The sequence below is a fragment of the Arvicola amphibius genome, chromosome 2 (genome assembly GCF_903992535.2).
Source record: "Arvicola amphibius chromosome 2, mArvAmp1.2, whole genome shotgun sequence".
Classification (NCBI taxonomy): Eukaryota; Metazoa; Chordata; class Mammalia; order Rodentia; family Cricetidae; genus Arvicola; species Arvicola amphibius.
The window spans coordinates 132,917,424-132,935,142 of NC_052048.2; the positions used below are offsets into that span (position 1 = coordinate 132,917,424).

Here is a 17,719-nt window from a genome sequence, read left to right on the forward strand (position 1 = left end):
AGTCACTCAGGACCAGGAGATAACACTGCATGCTGTTGGTTCAGATTGTCCTGCTCTCTGATCCACCTCTAGAGAGTCTCTGTCTGGGGACTCCTCCCGTCCACCAGTGTGTCCCCCACAGTTCCTTGCCCCAAGGGTGTCCCCCAGAGCTCCTTGCCCCACTCCTTCCCAGTAGCATTTTGCTCTGTCTTAGCAGCTTTTCGTGGCCTCTTATACTTCATGTTACCAGGTTCATTTTATTTTAAAAGGCAATTTTAAAGGTTGCTAAAAGACCTGGGGTCACACATTACACCACTGTGCAGTGAGAGGTAGAACCCAGAACGAGGAGACTGACTCTTGTGTTGCATACTCTGGGGAGGAACTGGCAGCAACCTCCAGTCAGGAGCCAGGAATCAAGCGAAGGGAGAGAATGGAGGAAGCGTTGGGAAGTCTGCATAGGACCTACTTCAGGAGGTTGCAAAGAATTCTTTCCCTGAAGTGGAACAGGGTAAATAAAATGTTGCAGTTGTCATTTCTCCTTCCTGGAGAGGGTTCAAGGTCTTGAGAAGCATGTCATCTCTGGGCAGAGCACCTGGGGAGCCGTCAGGTGAAACTGTTGAGAAGGTATCCATTTCCCACTTGGAGGATTAGTAGCCTCAGAACAGAGGGTAAAGGAGGCACTGAGGGGGTAAAAACATCTACTGGGAAGAAAGAGCCATCAGACACTAACAGTGCCTCTCGCCATCTCAGAGAGATCCTGCAGGAGATCCAGCGCCTACGGCTGGAGCATGAGCAGGCTTCCCAGCCCACTCCTGAGAAGGCCCAGCAAAACCCCACGCTGCTAGCAGAGCTGCGCTTGCTGAGGTAAGTTTGCATCCACCTGCTCCCAAACAACAGGCTGTGGTGGGAATTTCTGTACTGGGGAACCAAACGAGGGGCTAGAATCTGTTCATTAGTAGACTGCCTAAGAGTTCCATCAAGCACAGACTGCCTAAGAGTTCCATCAAGCACACTGGAGAATGACCAGACCTGTAATGAGTCATTTTCCTCTCTACCACAGAAACACGTGTATTCCCATAAGTGTAGACATAATGGAAACCAAACTCAATGTCTTAGATCTTACAAGAGCTCTAGATTCTTGAATCACCATTCTGTTCCTGTTGTAGCATTTAGAATATTTGGTTCTTGATTTGGTGGGGGGGGGGGGGTGAGATAATATCTCATTCTATAGGCTGGCCTAGAACTTTTAGCGTTATATAGTACAGGCTGGCTTTGAACTTGTGGTAGTATTCCTTCTTCAGCCTCCCCAGGGCTAGGATTATAGGCCTGAACCATAGCATCTGGGATACACATAGCTGAATAGAACGGAATTATTCAGTGCTTTCTTTATAGCCTTAACCATGATTTCTTTTAAGTAGGGAACAATGATTATTAGATTTTAATTGTATCTGTCATTTAGATTTTTAATCATCAATAAATAAAGCATAAAGAGTTGAAACCAGCTGGGCGGTTTAAAGGCGAATGCCTTTAATCCTAGCACTTGGGAGGCAGAGGCGGATCTCTGTGAGTTTGAGGCCAGCCTGGTCTACAAGAGCTAGTTCTAGGATAGGCACCAAAAACTACAGAGAAACCCTGTCTCGGAAATAAATAAAAAAAAAAAAGAGTTGAAACCATTCAAATGAACGCAATTAGCCAGCATCGAGTGTCCTTTTCCCCAAAGCTTCATTTCAGGCTGGACATACCTTTAATATGTCAGTGCATATCTTTAACCCAGCACTTGAAGCAGAAGCAGGAGGATCTCTATGAGTTCAAGGGCAGCCTAGACTACATAGTAAGTTCCAGGCCAACCATGGATGAATAGTGAGACCTTATCTCAGGAGAAAAAAAAAATCTTCATTTGAGTTTGGAATTTAGTTGGGCTGTGTTTTTGGTGGCCCATTGTTCACTGTCACACATAGGATAAGCGCTTTACTAAGAAAACTTGAGGAAACAGATGCTGACTCCAGCGGAGGGGAAGAGGCAGCCATCAGCTTAAGGCACACTTGTTTCACTTCCTCTGCTCACTCAGCTCAGTACAGGTGCTGGGCGGTGGTGGCGCACACAAAGCCCTGGGTTCAGTCCCAGCACAGCATAAACCAGGCATGGTAGTGTGTGCCTGTAACCCCAGCACTTGGGCGGCTGAGACAGGAGAATCAGAAGAAGCTCAGGGTCACCCTCAGCTGCATAACATTTAAGGTCAGTGTGTGATGAAGGAGGCAAAGCAAGGCGGGATCCGCTTGTAGCTATTTCATGCCCTTTTGGTTTTGACCTGGATGTGTGAGTTCAGGACCTGCCAATCACAAAGCTTTGTTTCTGATGGGATCCTTCCTATTTCGGACAGGCAAAGGAAAGATGAACTGGAGCAGAGGATGTCAGCACTGCAGGAGAGTAGGCGGGAGCTGATGGTACAGCTGGAGGGGCTGATGAAGCTGCTAAAGGTGAGAACCTGTGTGCTCTCCTCCCACTGGGACTGAGGCTTGACTGCGGGGCCTGCAGACAGTTTTCAAGTAAACTTGCATAAGTGTAACCTGATTGGGTATCAGTCATCGAAGTTAGCGCCTACAAAATACCTCCGCTGTAAAGGCGCTTGCTGACAAGCCTGATGACCTGGGTTCAAACCCTAGGACCCATAGGGTGGAAGGGGAGAACTAGCTCCTGCAAAGTGTCCTGACTTCTGCATGCACATACACAGTTAATAAATGTAAATAAAATAAAATAATAGCATTAGGAATAGAGTAATGTTCTTAAGTAATTGCTTTGGCTCAGTGGTTAAGAGCACTCAGTGCTCTTCCAGAAGACTCACATTCTATTTCCAGCCCCCACATGCAGCTTGCAACTATTTGTAACTCCAGTTCCAGGGGATCCAACACCCTCTTCTGGCCTCCATGGACATCAGGCCCACAAGTGGTGAACATAATAAATGCAAAGAAAACACTCACATACATAAAAGTAAAATAATTGCAAATAAGGATATTTGTCAATCAGGTATTAACTATGTATAAATGAAAATTATTTCTCAACTAAGTTTCTTTTAAGACAAGTTTTCAAATAGCCTACCTAAACATTTGACAAATGTCAATTGTCCTCTTTTTAATAAGAAGTACAGCAGCAAACTATGTTAGGATGTTTGCAGAGAAACAGCACCAACAGGGTATTTATAGCTATGTAAAGGGATTTATATGGCAAGTGGCTTGCTCCATCATGGAGGCAGAGGACTCTGCTAGGGAGACACAGGAAAGCTATGGTGTGATCCAGTGTGTCTGGAGGCCTGAGAACCTGGGGTACTGACTCTGTCTCCCCAATCAGTCCAGAAGGTGACTTGTAAGGAATGGGTGTTGGGTCGACCTTACTCCTGAAGTCTTGGTGGGACAAAGCCAGGTATAGATAAGAAACACCACTCCCCAAGGGGGAACACACTTGTTTTCTCTGCCCTCTGGTTCTGTCCAGTTCCTCTGTGGTCTGGATGGCTTCTTTCCCTGTTGGCTGGAAACAGATCTTCTGTCCTTGGTCTGCTGGTTCCAGTACCAAGCTCTTTTCAATATTCTCAGGGACAGACCTGGGAATACTGTATTTCTGTGGATATCCATTAGCCCGATCAGGTGGACACAAAGGTAAACATCACGTAAACCCGCTTACTCATCCTGATTCTGAATAGTAACTCTACTACTGGGGTGCGGGGCTCAGAATAGCCACTCTAGGCTTAGTGTATAGGGGACGTGGATAAATTCACACTTTGGGCTTTTCCACTTTTTACTGTACTGGGGTGGGGGGAATCAGAATATCCACTCTAGAGTTGTGTATAGGGGACGTGGATAAATTCACACTTTCAGCTTTTCCACTTTTTGCTGAGAAGTACATTATAGCCCCTTACTCTAGATAAGAGGAAGGCAATGGTTGGCATTACACGCCCTCTCCTGCACAGCGTGTTTGCGCTGAACACTCAGTGGATTGTCTAGCAGAGATTCGAGGATGGTTGCCTGTGCCCGTGTGGCTGGTGTTCAAGGCTGTCCCCCCACCACATCATACAGTGTGCCACACAGTTCGCTGAAGAGAGGGAGCTAAATCTGTGACAAAGAGGAGTTGTTAAAGATTTAAGAAAAAATGTTTGAAACAATACTTGGCAAGCTAGAAGAGCAAGAGACCAGATGATAATAGGAGACTCGTGTAATCACGTGACTAGGCCAGAGGTAACAAAGGTCCAACTAGGAGTGGTAACTCGAGAAAGCCGGAGCTGAGACGTCTCCTCAATGTCTGCGTTGTCAGCCAGCCCCTTAGTAGCAATAAAGTGGGTTCTGGCGACTGGCAGGAGTGTTATGTTTGTGTTGGAAACTGATGTTTTACTTCCTCAAGCAATTACTTCTTTTAGTCCTGAGCTGAGGTTTTTTCCCTAGCTTGGTCCTGGTATTTGGTTTATTTTACATGGACGGACGTGCTTCTGCACAGACCCCGTTACAGATTTCCCCTCAGAAACATTTGATGTGCAATGGAGTCTAATTTCAAGAAAATCTTATTCCAGAAACTTGGTTGGTCCAGTTCCCTGGCGATGTTGATCCTCAGCTCAGGGCCCCATCCCCAGCTCACAGCAGCAGCTGTGTACATAAACATTTGTCCCCTGTGATACCTCTCGCCTGTGAGGTGTTGAAAACCCCACCGTAGGGAGCTGACACACTTGGAGGCCAGGAGATGCTGTGAGCATGCCCCTCCCTGTGTCAACCTCTTTCAGGGAGAACATGCCCCTCCCTGTGTCAACCTCTTTCAGGGAGAAGTGCCCACACGTAGATGGGCAGGTGCCCAGCTGGTAACTTTTGGTTTGCTTTACTTTGGTCTTACTATGTATCTTAGCTGGCTTGGAATTCAGAGATCTGCCTGCCTCTACCTCTCAAGGGCTGGGGTTACCGTGTACCACTGTGCCCTCTTCTGACCCTCCGAGTGCACCTGTATGCACATGGTGCACACATAGACAAGCAGGTGCACACACATACACATGAGTAAAAAATAAATCATAGACCAGATGTGGTGGTCCACACCATTAATCCCAGTACTTAGGCGGCAAAATCTGGGAATCTCTGAGTTCAAGGGCAACCTGGCCTGCATAGTGAGATTCTGCCTCAAAATAGTGATAATAATTATTATTATGTGTGTATATTTTTTCAAGTTTCTATATGTCATGTTAAATATTTGATGAATAATGACTAGACTCAGTCCCTGTCACCAAGGAGTGTCTATAGTCTTCTCATTAGTTTTTTTCTCTTAATGATATAATGTCATTGACACTCAGGTTCCATGTTCTGTATGTTTTCTTTATATTTTTTTTGATTATCAATATGTAACTGACCTCTGTCTCAAACTACTTATTTAATCTATAAGTAATTATATGTCAGTATTTCTGTTTCTAACTCTTGTTTCCAACATTCTTACTTCATTCTAATTCTCGAATTTTGCTTTTGTGTTTGTTTTTGATACAGACTACCATAGGACTTACCTGTAGCTCTAGGCTGGTCTTGAACTCATGATCCTTCTGCCTCAGCATCTTAGAGTTCTGGGATTGCAGGCATTAACCCCTATGCTTGGGCTGGATTATCAGTCTCTTTGTAGAAGATAGCAGTTACTATGCTATTACTACTTCCACCACATGGAAGAGATAGATTCATGTGTTTTTAGGGAATATAAACTCTTCTAGATTTGTGCCCCATCACTAAGATGTTATGACCCCTTTGAATCAGGTTAGTACTATCTCTTGTCGTCAGTCCATGTTGACTGGTCCTAGCAAACTGATACAGAATGCTCCCCGACCTTATATCTGACCTTTTTACTGTGTTGACAGAGCCCTAGAGGCTTTGTGTGACTGGCTTTTTTTGAGTTTGGGTCCCACCAGCCTAGGGAACACTTTGCCAGAATCTACTCTTTTAACATTGTCCTGTTCATCAGCCCATTCTAGCCTGACCCAGGTCTCCCAGAAAGAAATGGTTTTATGGTCTGAGACAACCTACACAGCAGAGTGAGCATGGTGTGGTCTTGAAACATTGTTTCTGAAATTTCCATACTTCATTTCATTTGTTTTCTTTCAAGACTGACCTTGAGACGGTTCTTTTCCCTGAGCCTCCCAAAGTGCTGGGAATACAGGTATGAGACAACACAGCAGCTTCCCTGTTCTGTTAAGCCAAAACTGTGGTTTCTTCAATACCAGACCTGAGGTACATGGTGATACTTATTATTCTCAGTACAGCCAGGATTGCAACCTGTGAAGAGTGTCCCATCCTCCCAACTGGTCTCACTACATAAGCATGGCTATCCTGGAGCTCACTAGGAGTTCACTGTGTAGACCAGGCTGGCCTTGAACTCAGAGAGCTCCATCTGCCTCTGACTCCTCAATGCTTGGATTAATGTTGTGTGCCACCACACCCAGCCCATCTCAGTTTCTATTTCAGCAAGTAGTGTCAGCAGTTTCTAAATTATACAATACCTCTCCTAAGGCTGCTTCCTTGCCCATTGGGAGTTGGAGATGCACTTGCCTCAGAGAAGCATCCTTCCAAGCTGCATTAGTCCCTCCATGATGCGGGTATGCTGGCAAGCCTCTGACTTCTCAGGTGACTCAGGCAGTACTCAGGGCCCCTGGTCTGGCTACTAGGGTTAAGTCCCAATGCAAGCAGCTGGCTTTCATCGTAAAACTATCCTTTCCCAGCTACACTGGGCCTCAAGGGATTTCTTGGTGCTCACCAAGTTTCGAGTCCATATCTGCCTCTCCCTTGCAAGAATAAAAATATTGTCCATGTTCCCCCCTCTCCTTGTGCAGTTCCTTTGCAGTACCAAATTACTGTGCCCTCACACCCAGACCTGCAGCCCCTTCAAGAGCAGGAGCATATCCATTCCTGTGTCCCTCCACCCATGTACCTTGGGGACCACTGCACCTGTGGGCCCAGCATAGATGGAGCCATCATAGCCACATACTGATTTATTTACTGGGGCACTTTGGTGGCTCCCTGACCACAGTTGCCCATGATGAGGCAAAAAAGAAAAAGCAAAGAGACCAGAAAGACGACGACTGAGGAGCTCAGGACCAAGACAAGAGCCACTCTAAAGGTTCATCTTTTTTCTACAGTCCTTGGTACTGCATTCATCTGTCAACCATAGTTGGTATGTCCTGCTCTGCCTGCCCTTACTGTAAGATTATAAAAGAGAAGCCCATCTTAGTTTTCAGTGCCTTATGCAGGAGAATTACTAGATAAACCTGTTCTGGAATAATAAAGAACTGAGAATGAGAATTCCATTCTCCCCTCCCTCCCTCCCGACAAGCCCTTGTCATGTAGCACAAGCTGTCCTAGAATGCAGCTTCCTCTTGCTTCTGCCTTCCCAGTGCTAGGTCTAAAAGCATGCACCACAAAGCCTAATTCTAAAATTCTTTTTCCCTTTCCCTTGGGGGGGAGGGTTATGTTTTATTTTATTTGTTTTATTGTGACATGGTCTCATGTATTCCAATTTGGTCTCTAACTCACTATGTGGCCAAAGATGGCCTTGAACTCCTGATCCTTCTGTCTCCGTCTCCCTAGTGCCATAGTTACAGTCATGAGCTACCATACCTGGTTTACATAGTGCAGGAGGCCAAACCAAGGGCTTCATGCGTGCGAGGCAAGCACTCTCCCAGTCCTTAGGATTCTTTTTCTGAAAGGGCTTCCAGGTTCCTGCACCAGTTTCCTGTTCACAGGGTGGGGGATGGTCATGTATGTGCACCCCTGCAGGAAACAGCAAAGCAGCTCGAAAGCCAGCGGACTGGTACCGTTTCATCCTGGTTACTACTGAGAAGAGACCAGGAGAAATGAAAACCACTTGTGGCCAGGAGGAACCATTAGATAGGGTGCTAAAACAGTGGTTCTCATATGGAGTCCAAATCTCTTGGGGCACATTTTAAGATGTCCCACCCTCATCAGAGCTTTGACTTGGTGGATCTCAGGTGGAGCCTAAAATTTTCATCTCTGAGAAGTTCCCAGATAATTCTGATGTTGGTGGTCCACGTTCCACACCTCAAGAACAGCTGCCCTAGAAATATGAACCTAAATATATGTGAGTATTGTAAATGGTGACCCACAGTGATAACTGGGATTTTAAACTAGATTAAACTTCCTCTTTTAGTTTGCCGTAAGCAGTTGAGACTGCAGGCCCTCCAGGAAGTTGAACTAAGTGGTTCCTAAGGTTCTTTGGAACCTTAAAGTCATCATTGCATTCATTAACTGGTTGGGACCGAGAGCTATCATTTAACTGAATCCATGCTGGTGAATCGGGCCATTGCTCTCCAGATCTGTGCTTGACCACGGTTTGCCCAGTTTCTCCTGCCGTTTATTCTCAAATGTTTGTGGTGACGGGCATTAATTTCTTTCTTTTTCTCCTCTGCCTCTTTTCATCTTCAACACCTCTAGGAGGAAGAGCAAAAGCAGGCAGTAAGTGAACTTCAGAATTCTCTCCTTCCCACATCCTCCACCCCAGGCTTTCACTCCCTTTGCATGGTCCCCTGTTCTTTATATAAATATTGTACACTTTCTACTTTGCCCCCTGCATCACTTGCTCTCTGAGGAGTTGGTAGTGTGTAAAACCCTCAGACGTTTTCCTCCTTGGTGGTGTGCAATGCCCTCAGGCTGGGTCATGTTTACCTAAGGGAGCATGTTCTTACTTTAAACCCAAGCTTCTTTAATTTGTGCTTATTTAAAAATGCATGATTAGCCAGGCTACAATTGCGTTTTCATGTTCTTTTATTTTCTGCTGGTTTTATGTCCTGAGTGACCTTAATTGCTTGAAACAGCTTCCCAGGTAGTGGGAGTGACCTCAGGTCTAAATGAAACATTTTGAATGAATATGCATGAAACTGAAGTGTTCCTTGGATGCCTGTAGCTATCCTGTGGTTGCAAATAGGCCCTGGCTCCACCAGCCTTCTGGACAAAAGTAGTGCTGTGTCCTGCTCTGAGCCGTTGGGGGCTGGGGAAGCAAGTGACTCAGGGGGTTCTGAGTGGCATGGCTATTACTGATGCTTGGGGACAGTCAATGTTTGTTTTTGTTTTTCTTTAAAGCTGTTATCCTATGCAAGAAAAATTGAGAGCCTACCCATGATAATAACCTTGGTAAACTAAGTCCAAGAGAGAAATATAAAATGCTAATTCAAAAAAGGAATATAAAATATTTAATTTAAAAATTACCTATCTTTTGGGGCTGGAGAAATGGCTCAACAGTTAGGAGCACTGACTGCTCTTCTAGAGGACTCAGGTTTGGTTCCCGGCACTCATATAGTGGCTCACAACTGTCTGTAACTCCAGGCCCAGGGAGTCTGATGTCCTCTTCCAGCTGCTGGGGGTACTGCATGCACATGGTATGCATGCATGCAGGCAAAACACCTGTATACCTGAAATAAAATGAGAAACAATTCTCTATTTTTTCAGAAATATGGATTTATTAATGTGTTAGATTTTTTAGTATGTGCATTTCCAGCTTGGAGAACATTGATAGTGAGCAGCAGAAGCAAGAGAAAGTAATGAGAAGCCATCAGCAAGGGGAGAAAGCACTGGGCCCAGCTAAGGATCCAGAAATCCCATGGGCTTTAATGTAATAAGTTTGTTTGGTTTGGTTCTTGCCTGGTTTGGTTTGCCTCTTTTCCTGAGCCATATATAAGTTTTTATCCGTCTCTTTAACCTAATGACACTTCTCCATCAATAGGTACATTCACCTAAACAAAACAGGAAGATGAAAAATCAAACCCAGTTTTAAACACTTTTACCAGGAAGTGACAACTTAATCACATCTCTCCCCTTTCCTTGATGAAAGCAAGTCACATGGCCACATTTGACTAGAAGAGGATTGGGAGGTGTGACTCCAGCTTGTTTGGAAACCAAAGAGAAGATGCTGGAGATACCTCTCACATAAGTGGGAGAGTGAGTGGCTGAGCAAAGGGTCTGAGTCCTTCCCGTCCCTCCTACCCACACCGCATTCGATGTGGCCCTGCTGACACGGGTGCCATTTCATCCTTAGGCCCTGCCCTCCAGTGCACCCCTCCTTCTCTTCATTTCTGTACCCGGAATCTCACTGTAGAGCTGACAGCACCTTCTGGGAGTCTCCTTCCAATGCTCTCCCTTGCTAGCACCTCCTGATAATCTCTGTCCCTGAATGTGACAACCCAAAGGGACCCAAGAGTTGTAGGGACCCTCTTCCCTGCCCAAGATGAGGGCAGATGACAGCAGCAGAGCTTCCTGTGAATATTATATTTTCTTCAGTTTCTTATGAAATAGCATATAATCTACAAAATAGGAATTGCCTGTGCTAGGAGGCTAATTAAATGCTGTCCTTGCTGTGTATGGTGTTCATGATTGTGATCCTGCCACGTGGGAGGCAGAGGCAAAAAGATCAGGAATTCAAGGACAGCCTTGGCTATATGAGATGCTGTCTCAAAAAAGCTAACTAAATAAATAAGCAGAACTAACCTTTAGCAGCATGATTCAAGCAAACATACGTGACCAGTGACTTTTTTTTTTGTTTTGTTTTGTTTTTTGTTTTTTTTTGTTTTTTTTTTTTTTTTTTGTTTTTCGAGACAGGGTTTCTCTGTGGCTTTGGAACCTGTCCTGGAACTAGCTCTTGTAGACCAGGCTGGTCTCGAACTCACAGAGATCCGCCTGCCTCTGCCTCCCGAGTGCTGGGATTAAAGGCGTGCGCCACCACCGCCCGGCCCCAGTGATTTTTTGTTCCACATGAGATCACCATCTCTTGAGATGGAGAAAGGAATTCTCCATGTCTACCAGCTGGAGTACATATCCTGGTCCTCACAGTCTAGGAGGACGGTGTCCATCTAGATGGGGAAATCCTTCTGTCCATCCCACAGGGCTTACACTAACTCACCCAAGGTCAGTTCTGAAGCTCCAACTGTGGCTTGAAAGACTTTACATAATTCAGCCGCTTTTTATTTGTGAGATGAAAGACTGTAGGTCTTCAGACCTTCTGTAGCCCATAACATTGCTGAGTGGGACAACAGCATAGTTACTTCAGGGTAGGGGTGAGCAGAGGATCCGGGAGATCAGATCCCTGGAACTAGAGTTACAGGCAACTGTGAGCTATCCAATGTGGGTCCTCTGGAAGAACAGCCAAAGCTCTTAACCACTAAGCTACCTCTGTAAACAGAGACTGCTCATTGGTTCCTGGACACCCAGATCCAAATAACCACACAGAAACTATATTAAATACAACACTGCTTGGGCTATTAGTTCAGGCTTCTTATTAATTAACACTTAAATCTTAAAATAACCCATTTCTATTAATCTGTGTATTGGCACAAAGCTGCGGGTAACTGGTTAAGAATCCGGAGTCTGTCTCCAGCAGCTACATGGTGTCTCTCTGACTCTGCCTACTCTCTGTATATATTCTTCCATTCTGCCGTGCCATAGGCCGTAGCAGCTTCTTTATTAACCAATGGTGATATAACATATTCATAGTATATAGAGGGAATCCCACTACATCGCCCCTTTTCTGTCTATATAAGAAGGAAGGTTTTAACTTTAACATAGTAAAATTACATATAACAAAACAGATATCAAGCAAGAATTATAGTTACAATACCTATTCCATTTATGTTTGGCAAATTAAGGAAAATACTCTATCATCTATCCTATCTTTGTGAATCCAAAGTTTTACATCTAATTTATCTTTTATCAAAACTAAGGAAAACTGTAACTATCTGTCTTCAACTCCTCAAAGACCCCAGAAGGATATAATATTACCTAAGTAAACAGGAAGTACATTGTAAGCAACTTCCAAAGTTCTAGAATTGACAGAGATATCTCGCTGCCTGGACAGTTACCCGAAGTTCTTCTGTAACGTTGGGGCATCCATCTTTAGCCTATTGGTACATAGTATCTGGCAGACTTTTCCATAAAGCAGGAAATTGAAAGGCTATTTTTGTCTGTCTTGGCAGTTTGTCAGTCATTTTCTTCTGTATCCAGTTCAATATGAAGGATGGTATAAATATACAAAAGAACAGATAGATAAAGAGGTACATATAGCAAGGTCCAGACGGTCCCCAGGACCAGAGTTCCTTCTGTATATTGGGGCATGTAGATGTGTTCACTAACCCCTTGTCTCAGGGTGATGAGGTTCTGTTTCATAGGCTCAATTAATTCATTTACTGGCCATTGGTAATCAGCTTCATTTTTGTTCCCCTTCTTCAGAGGTCTCGAGAGGGCAGCAAGTTCTAACAATTATGCTCTGGGTTTTTTCTGGCACCTAGCTCCTATCCTAAAGCTGCTTTAGCTTATAGACACTCTTATCATACTGGTCATCCTAAAGACTTGTAGAAGCTCTTGTGACTGAACCTAGGGCAGAAGGCTAAATATATACTTGTTATAGCATGGTATTATAAAGTTATTTTGACTTTACAAGAACTTGAGAGTGATGGATTGAACTGTTACTTCAAAAACTTGGATGCTACCTTCTCCTCTCACACCTGGACACCTGCAGCAAATAAGGGACTAAACCCAACTCCTCACCAGCTGCAACACTGGGGAGAAGTGGCCCTGCACCTTGCCTGGGCAGCATAGTAGAGATAACTCATATAGACAGAGGCACAGGTGAGCCAGCCCTGAGGGCATGAGAGGACCATAAGTGGTACCACCTCCCTCATCCGTGGTATGTGTGGTGGTGGGGATGAGGGAAAGATGCCCTCATCCCTTGCCCCTACCACTTCCAGCCCGCAAGGAAGCTGATCCTTCCCTTTATCAGCTCTAATGCTTGGGAAAGCAGGCCCTGCACCTCATCTGAGCAGCACTGCAGAGCTCACTCTATTGGCAGGGCGCACAGGTGAGCTGCCCTGAGAATGTGAGCTTGGGAGAGCTGGCCCTGCCCCTCATCTGCCACATGGCAGCATGAGGAGGGGAGGAGATGCCCTCTCCCTCAATGCCTGAGGCAGGTGGGAGAGTTAGCCCTGAGGTCATCAGAGCAGGAAAGCTGCCCCTCACCCCCGCCAGCAACAGCCCTTGGGAAGAGTGGCTCCTGCAGCTTGCCTGGGCAGCACAGTAGAGCTGGCCCTGGAGGTATGAGTGTGGGAGAGCTGACCCTGAGGATGTGAAAGCAGGGGAACTGGCCCTACCCCCTTGCTCATCTCTGAAAGGAGTGAACTAGCCAGGGCAATGAGGGAGAGCCCACCTTGGAAGTGAGGACGGGGGAGAGCTGGTGGGCTGACTAACCCTGCAAACTACCCAGGCCCAGAACCAGGGTTATAAGTTTGCCCACCTCAACACACACCCCATCTATGATCTGGAGCACGTGAAGGGGCCGGTCCTGTGGACCCAAAGCTGCGAGATCTTCACAACACAGGGCAACAACAGGACAACCAGTAGGAATCCCAGTGAGGGCCCAGCATCGATAGTGTGACAGAAACCAGAGGCCTTAATACAGAAATATAAGCCAGGTCATTGTCATCCTGAGCCTTAAATACACTCCTGCCACCCTAAAACTGGGGGAGGGGGAATGTAACTTTTGGTGATTGGGATTGATGTTTGGTACTTCAAGACAATCTCTCAACCCTCTGCCCTGGGTCCCGTCCCTATGCACACAGACTGACCACTGGATCTAGTGCCCTGCAGATGGCTCTGTTCCTTGGTCTCATGCTTATGCTCACTATGGGGCCCCAGCAGTTCTTTGTTTTGGTTTTGGTTTCATTTTGCAAAAAGAGGAAGTATAATTATACTCCCATAGATAGAGCCCCTTGAACGTCAGCAAGGAGTTTTCAGTCAGAGCAATTGAAGGAGAAATAGTTCTTCATGTGAGGAATATAACCATGTTTTCATCACTCCTTGAAAGACAAGTTAAGAGAGAGTTCCATCCTGTACTGTATTCTCTGTCTTTTCCTTTCCTGACCATAGTGTGTATATGATAAGTGTCGCCCAGGGTTGCCAGGAAACTCTCCGTACACTAGACTGGAGAAACTCCCCCTCCACTGAGCGTCTAGGAAACACTCCCTCCAAGATGTTAACTACTATCTAGATCTCAGCAAAACACCCAAAGAAGAGGCATAGTGAGCACAGCTTGTGGGTTTGAAACCCCAGAATTGGGAAAAATGGAGGTCCCTCCCAACAGAAGAAGTGGAAGCTGATTTTTCCGGCCTAGGTGTGATCTTGGCTGTCATGTTCTTGGCTATGTGGCGAACCAAGTGGTCAAGAAGAACAGCCTACTAGATAGTACAGCTGTGCAGCTGAAACTCCCGTGGGGAAACCGGGCTAGCAAGCTAGGTTTGGAAGTCTCCAGCACAGTCAGTGCTGAAACCATCAACACAAGTCTTAGGGGAAATGCAGAGTAGACAAAAAGAAAAGAAAAAAGAAAGTGGGGGAAGGACTGTGGATTCTCTGAGAAGCCCAGAGAATTTCAAGGGGATGGTAACTCAGAGCAGAAAAACATAGTCTCCTCAGTGCTCTATGAGGAGTCTAGAAACCAGATTTGCCTTTGAAAGGTCACACTTGGCCTGTTCTTGCAAATGGGCATTGCTGAGGTAGGATGCTTGGGCGCCTCCTGCCCTGCTTCAGTTCAGCCCAGACAGAATGCATCCCACTGCATTTCTTACTGCCGGTGGTCCTTTCCCGTCCCTGCTACCCTGTTATGCATGAGCTGTGGCTCCCATCCCCAGCCTTGGCTCCCAGTGGTGCGGCCAGCCTAACTGCAGTGGAGACAGCCCACCCTGTCTCCACAGTCAGTGGCGCAGCTGCTGAGTGTTCCCAGCACAGCTCTGCCTCCAGCGCCAGCTCAGGGGCAGGAGCTTTTACCTGTTCTTCCAGGGGGAAAAACGTTCTGAGCCTGTTCTTTATCTGTTCCCATTCTCCTCACGGCCACGGTTGCCTTGCCTAAATTTCAGACTTACAGCTCTCTTCTCCCTTGGTTTTGCTTTTGTTTTTCTAAAGGGGCATCAGACAATCAGCAGCAAAAAGGCCAGTTTGTTTAATTTAAATATACTGCGGCAAAGTGAAGGTAATGGTCCACACAGGCCATCTGCTGCCTGGCAGGTATCCATGAGTCAGGAAGAGAGACAGAGACTAAAATGTCCTCCATCCTGTTGCCATGCTAACAGTCAGGCTGGGGGACATGGGGTGTTTGGCGGAAAGAGGGTTTGCTCTCAACGTTAACCCTTTTACCACAGGCCTCCCTGGACTTGATTGCTTGACTATAAAGTGTACCAAGGAGATTAAAATAATCTTACCTGTTCCTTACGGAAAAGAAGAAAAAAAGGACTATTTATGGAGTCCCTACTGTGTGTCAGCCACCATACTGGGGATGCCTAAAGGCAGGCCAGAGCTGCGCCCTGGTAGTTTTTACTGAAGACAATGCCCTTTTCTCTCTGCAGCTGGTCCTCTGGCAGATCTCTTTGCCTCTGTGTCTGAGTTCTCATTGCTCTGGGGAGGGAACCCTGTCCTCACCTCACCTTCTCTGGCATACTCTGTACCTGTTTTGGCTCCAGTGTTTGGTTTGTGTTCTAGATAAGGGACGAAGTCGTAATCTGTATCCTCCCTTCCTATGTTTCTTGTACGTACTGGAAATGAAATTGATTCTTCTATAGAAAATCACAGTCGTTCTGGGATTGCAGCTCAGTGGTAGAGACCCTATAGTCTACTCTTACCAAAGGGAGGTGGGAAACCATAGTTCCCTTCAGTCTTGGGAATCTTGACTGATTCATGTTCCTTCCGACCTCAGGACTGTGGTGATGTGATCCCAGCATACTCAGGCTTCTCCTAGCCACCCGAGGCCTTCTCCTGATTCGTTTGCCGCTGGTTGGCCTCTGTGGGTCTCAGTCTCTATGTGCATTAAGTCAAATAGGTCATAAGACCCTGGAATACATAAGTGTAATTTCCACACACTTTCTTGAGTTTTGCTGGTTTGAAAATGAGAAACCGCAGACTGGACTGCTGCTCAGTCTGCACCTCTAGCTCTGCATCCCTAGCAGGAGTGTGTCCACCATAAGGGGGTCTGCATTCGGGGACCCTGAGTTATAGGGTGTTTGTCATGTGTGCTTATTGGTTAGATGTGTGACTGACCATGCTGGATGCCAGCCTTAGCTATGGAATGTGTTACAAGTGGTGTCTCAGGAATCCTGAAAGTTCTGCAGTGTATCGTGGGGCTTCTCTTCTTCCCAAGGCCAATGGCCCTCCTACCTTGGGCCATCCCACTAACTCTTTTACTTTTTCTGGGGATTCCCCTGCATCCCCTGCTACCCACCCCACTGTGCTACTCATGTACTGCTCATGCTGGATTAGTGGTTTTTGGTTTTGTTTTGTTTTTCGGGGGGGGGGGAGATTCGAGACAGGGTTTTTCTGTAGCTTTGGAGCCTGTCCTGGAACTAGCTCTTGTAGATCAGGCTGGCCTCAGACTCACAGAGATCCGCCTGCCTCTGCCTCCCGAGTGCTGGGATTAAAGGCGTGCGCCACCACTGCCCACCTGGACTAGTTGTTTTTAATGGAAAGCCTGGCAGTCCCTGTGGTGAGGGCCTGCCTTGACTATGTCCTTGCTGTTGAGGCAAGGTGCTAGTCTACCTTACTGCAGTTGGGTTCTCAGTGTCTGTCTGGCCTCAGCCTGACAAGTACCCGATCACTGTAAGGGAGACACAGCAAGGTGAGAGGATCACTGTGCACCACAGGCGCTGTCTCAGTGTGCACCAGACATTCCAGTGTGTGCAGTGTCTCTCTCCCTGGGGACTTGGCATGTCCATAATTACATGATCAGAAGGCTCTTTTCTCCAGCTGTCTTTCCAAAGCTAGTCCTGTGTCCCGCAGGGCAGCCTGTTCCCTGTGCCTCTCATCAGCCTTACGTCTTCAAGACCTCTGTGTGCAACGTCTCTGGGGTCGGCTAGGAAGGTTAGTTAGTTACAAGCAGAACATGTCGTCAGGTGACCTTGAGACAGAGATGGCTGCAGAGCCAATTCTTCTCAGGAGCATGCTCTTCTCTGACAGTGGTTTCAATTCAATTCAAGCACGGGCCACTTGGCATTGGGGACATGCAGTGATGTGGTGAAGGTTGTGGATCACAGCATTTTTATCTGAAAAATGCCTCTGTGTCAGCTAGCATCCTCCCGTTCATAGATGAGAAAACTGGACCCTGGAAGTGGGAAAGTGTGTGTGTGCCATAGGGTCGAGAGAGGAAGCCAGTCTTCAACTTCTGTTCCCAATCCCTTGTCACTGACCCACTCTGCCTCCTTCTGTGCTCACCTGGGAAGAGCTGGGATTGCATCTGAGACTGCAACTTCCCTTTTATGTTGGGTACAGAGCCGTGCATGCTACAGGGCGCTGATAGTCATGGACAGAGAGCCAGAAACTGGGTATTGGGCCAGGCTACTGGTCACAGGGCCCCCCAGTACACCCTCACATTAGGAAGATGTTTTCCTGGTTACATTTCCTTGCCTCTCTTCCGTCCCATGGCCTTCTTTCTGGGGCCATCAGCCTGTCATTGGGGCCTCTAGTTCTAGTCTCTCCCCAAATCCATCTGCCTACTTTGTCAACCCAATTCCAACTTTGGTTGTCTACTAAAGTAGTTGTTTAAAAAACAAAAACACAGTTAAGTTTGGTGCATGGATTATTTATTGCTACACAATTTAATCTCAAAACTGGCTTAGAAAAGCATATCACCAGGCGTGTTGGTGCATGCTGTAATAGCAGTCATACCACAACCCCTATGGGCCAGGAACCCTACGGAGACTCCTATA

The 17,719-nt window shown here is 46.4% G+C and overlaps 1 protein-coding gene across 5 annotated transcripts in view; it reads left to right on the forward strand.

Annotated features, from left to right (window-relative positions):
- Dtnb (dystrobrevin beta) overlaps positions 1–17,719 on the forward strand; it is a 195,196-nt gene that overhangs the window by 162,154 nt on the left and 15,323 nt on the right. For 3 of the 5 annotated variants that reach the window (XR_005284272.1, XR_005284273.1, XM_038318843.1), the window contains 3 exons: positions 730–843; positions 2,360–2,456; positions 8,430–8,450. Coding sequence is in view for 2 of the 5 variants with exons in the window: in XM_038318843.1 (XP_038174771.1) it covers positions 730–843; positions 2,360–2,456; positions 8,430–8,450 (232 nt within the window). In the remaining 3 variants the exon portion in view is untranslated. The remainder of the gene's footprint in view (positions 1–729; positions 844–2,359; positions 2,457–8,429; positions 8,451–17,719) is intronic. The other 2 variants (XR_005284274.1, XM_038318842.1) reach the window with 1 other exon arrangement.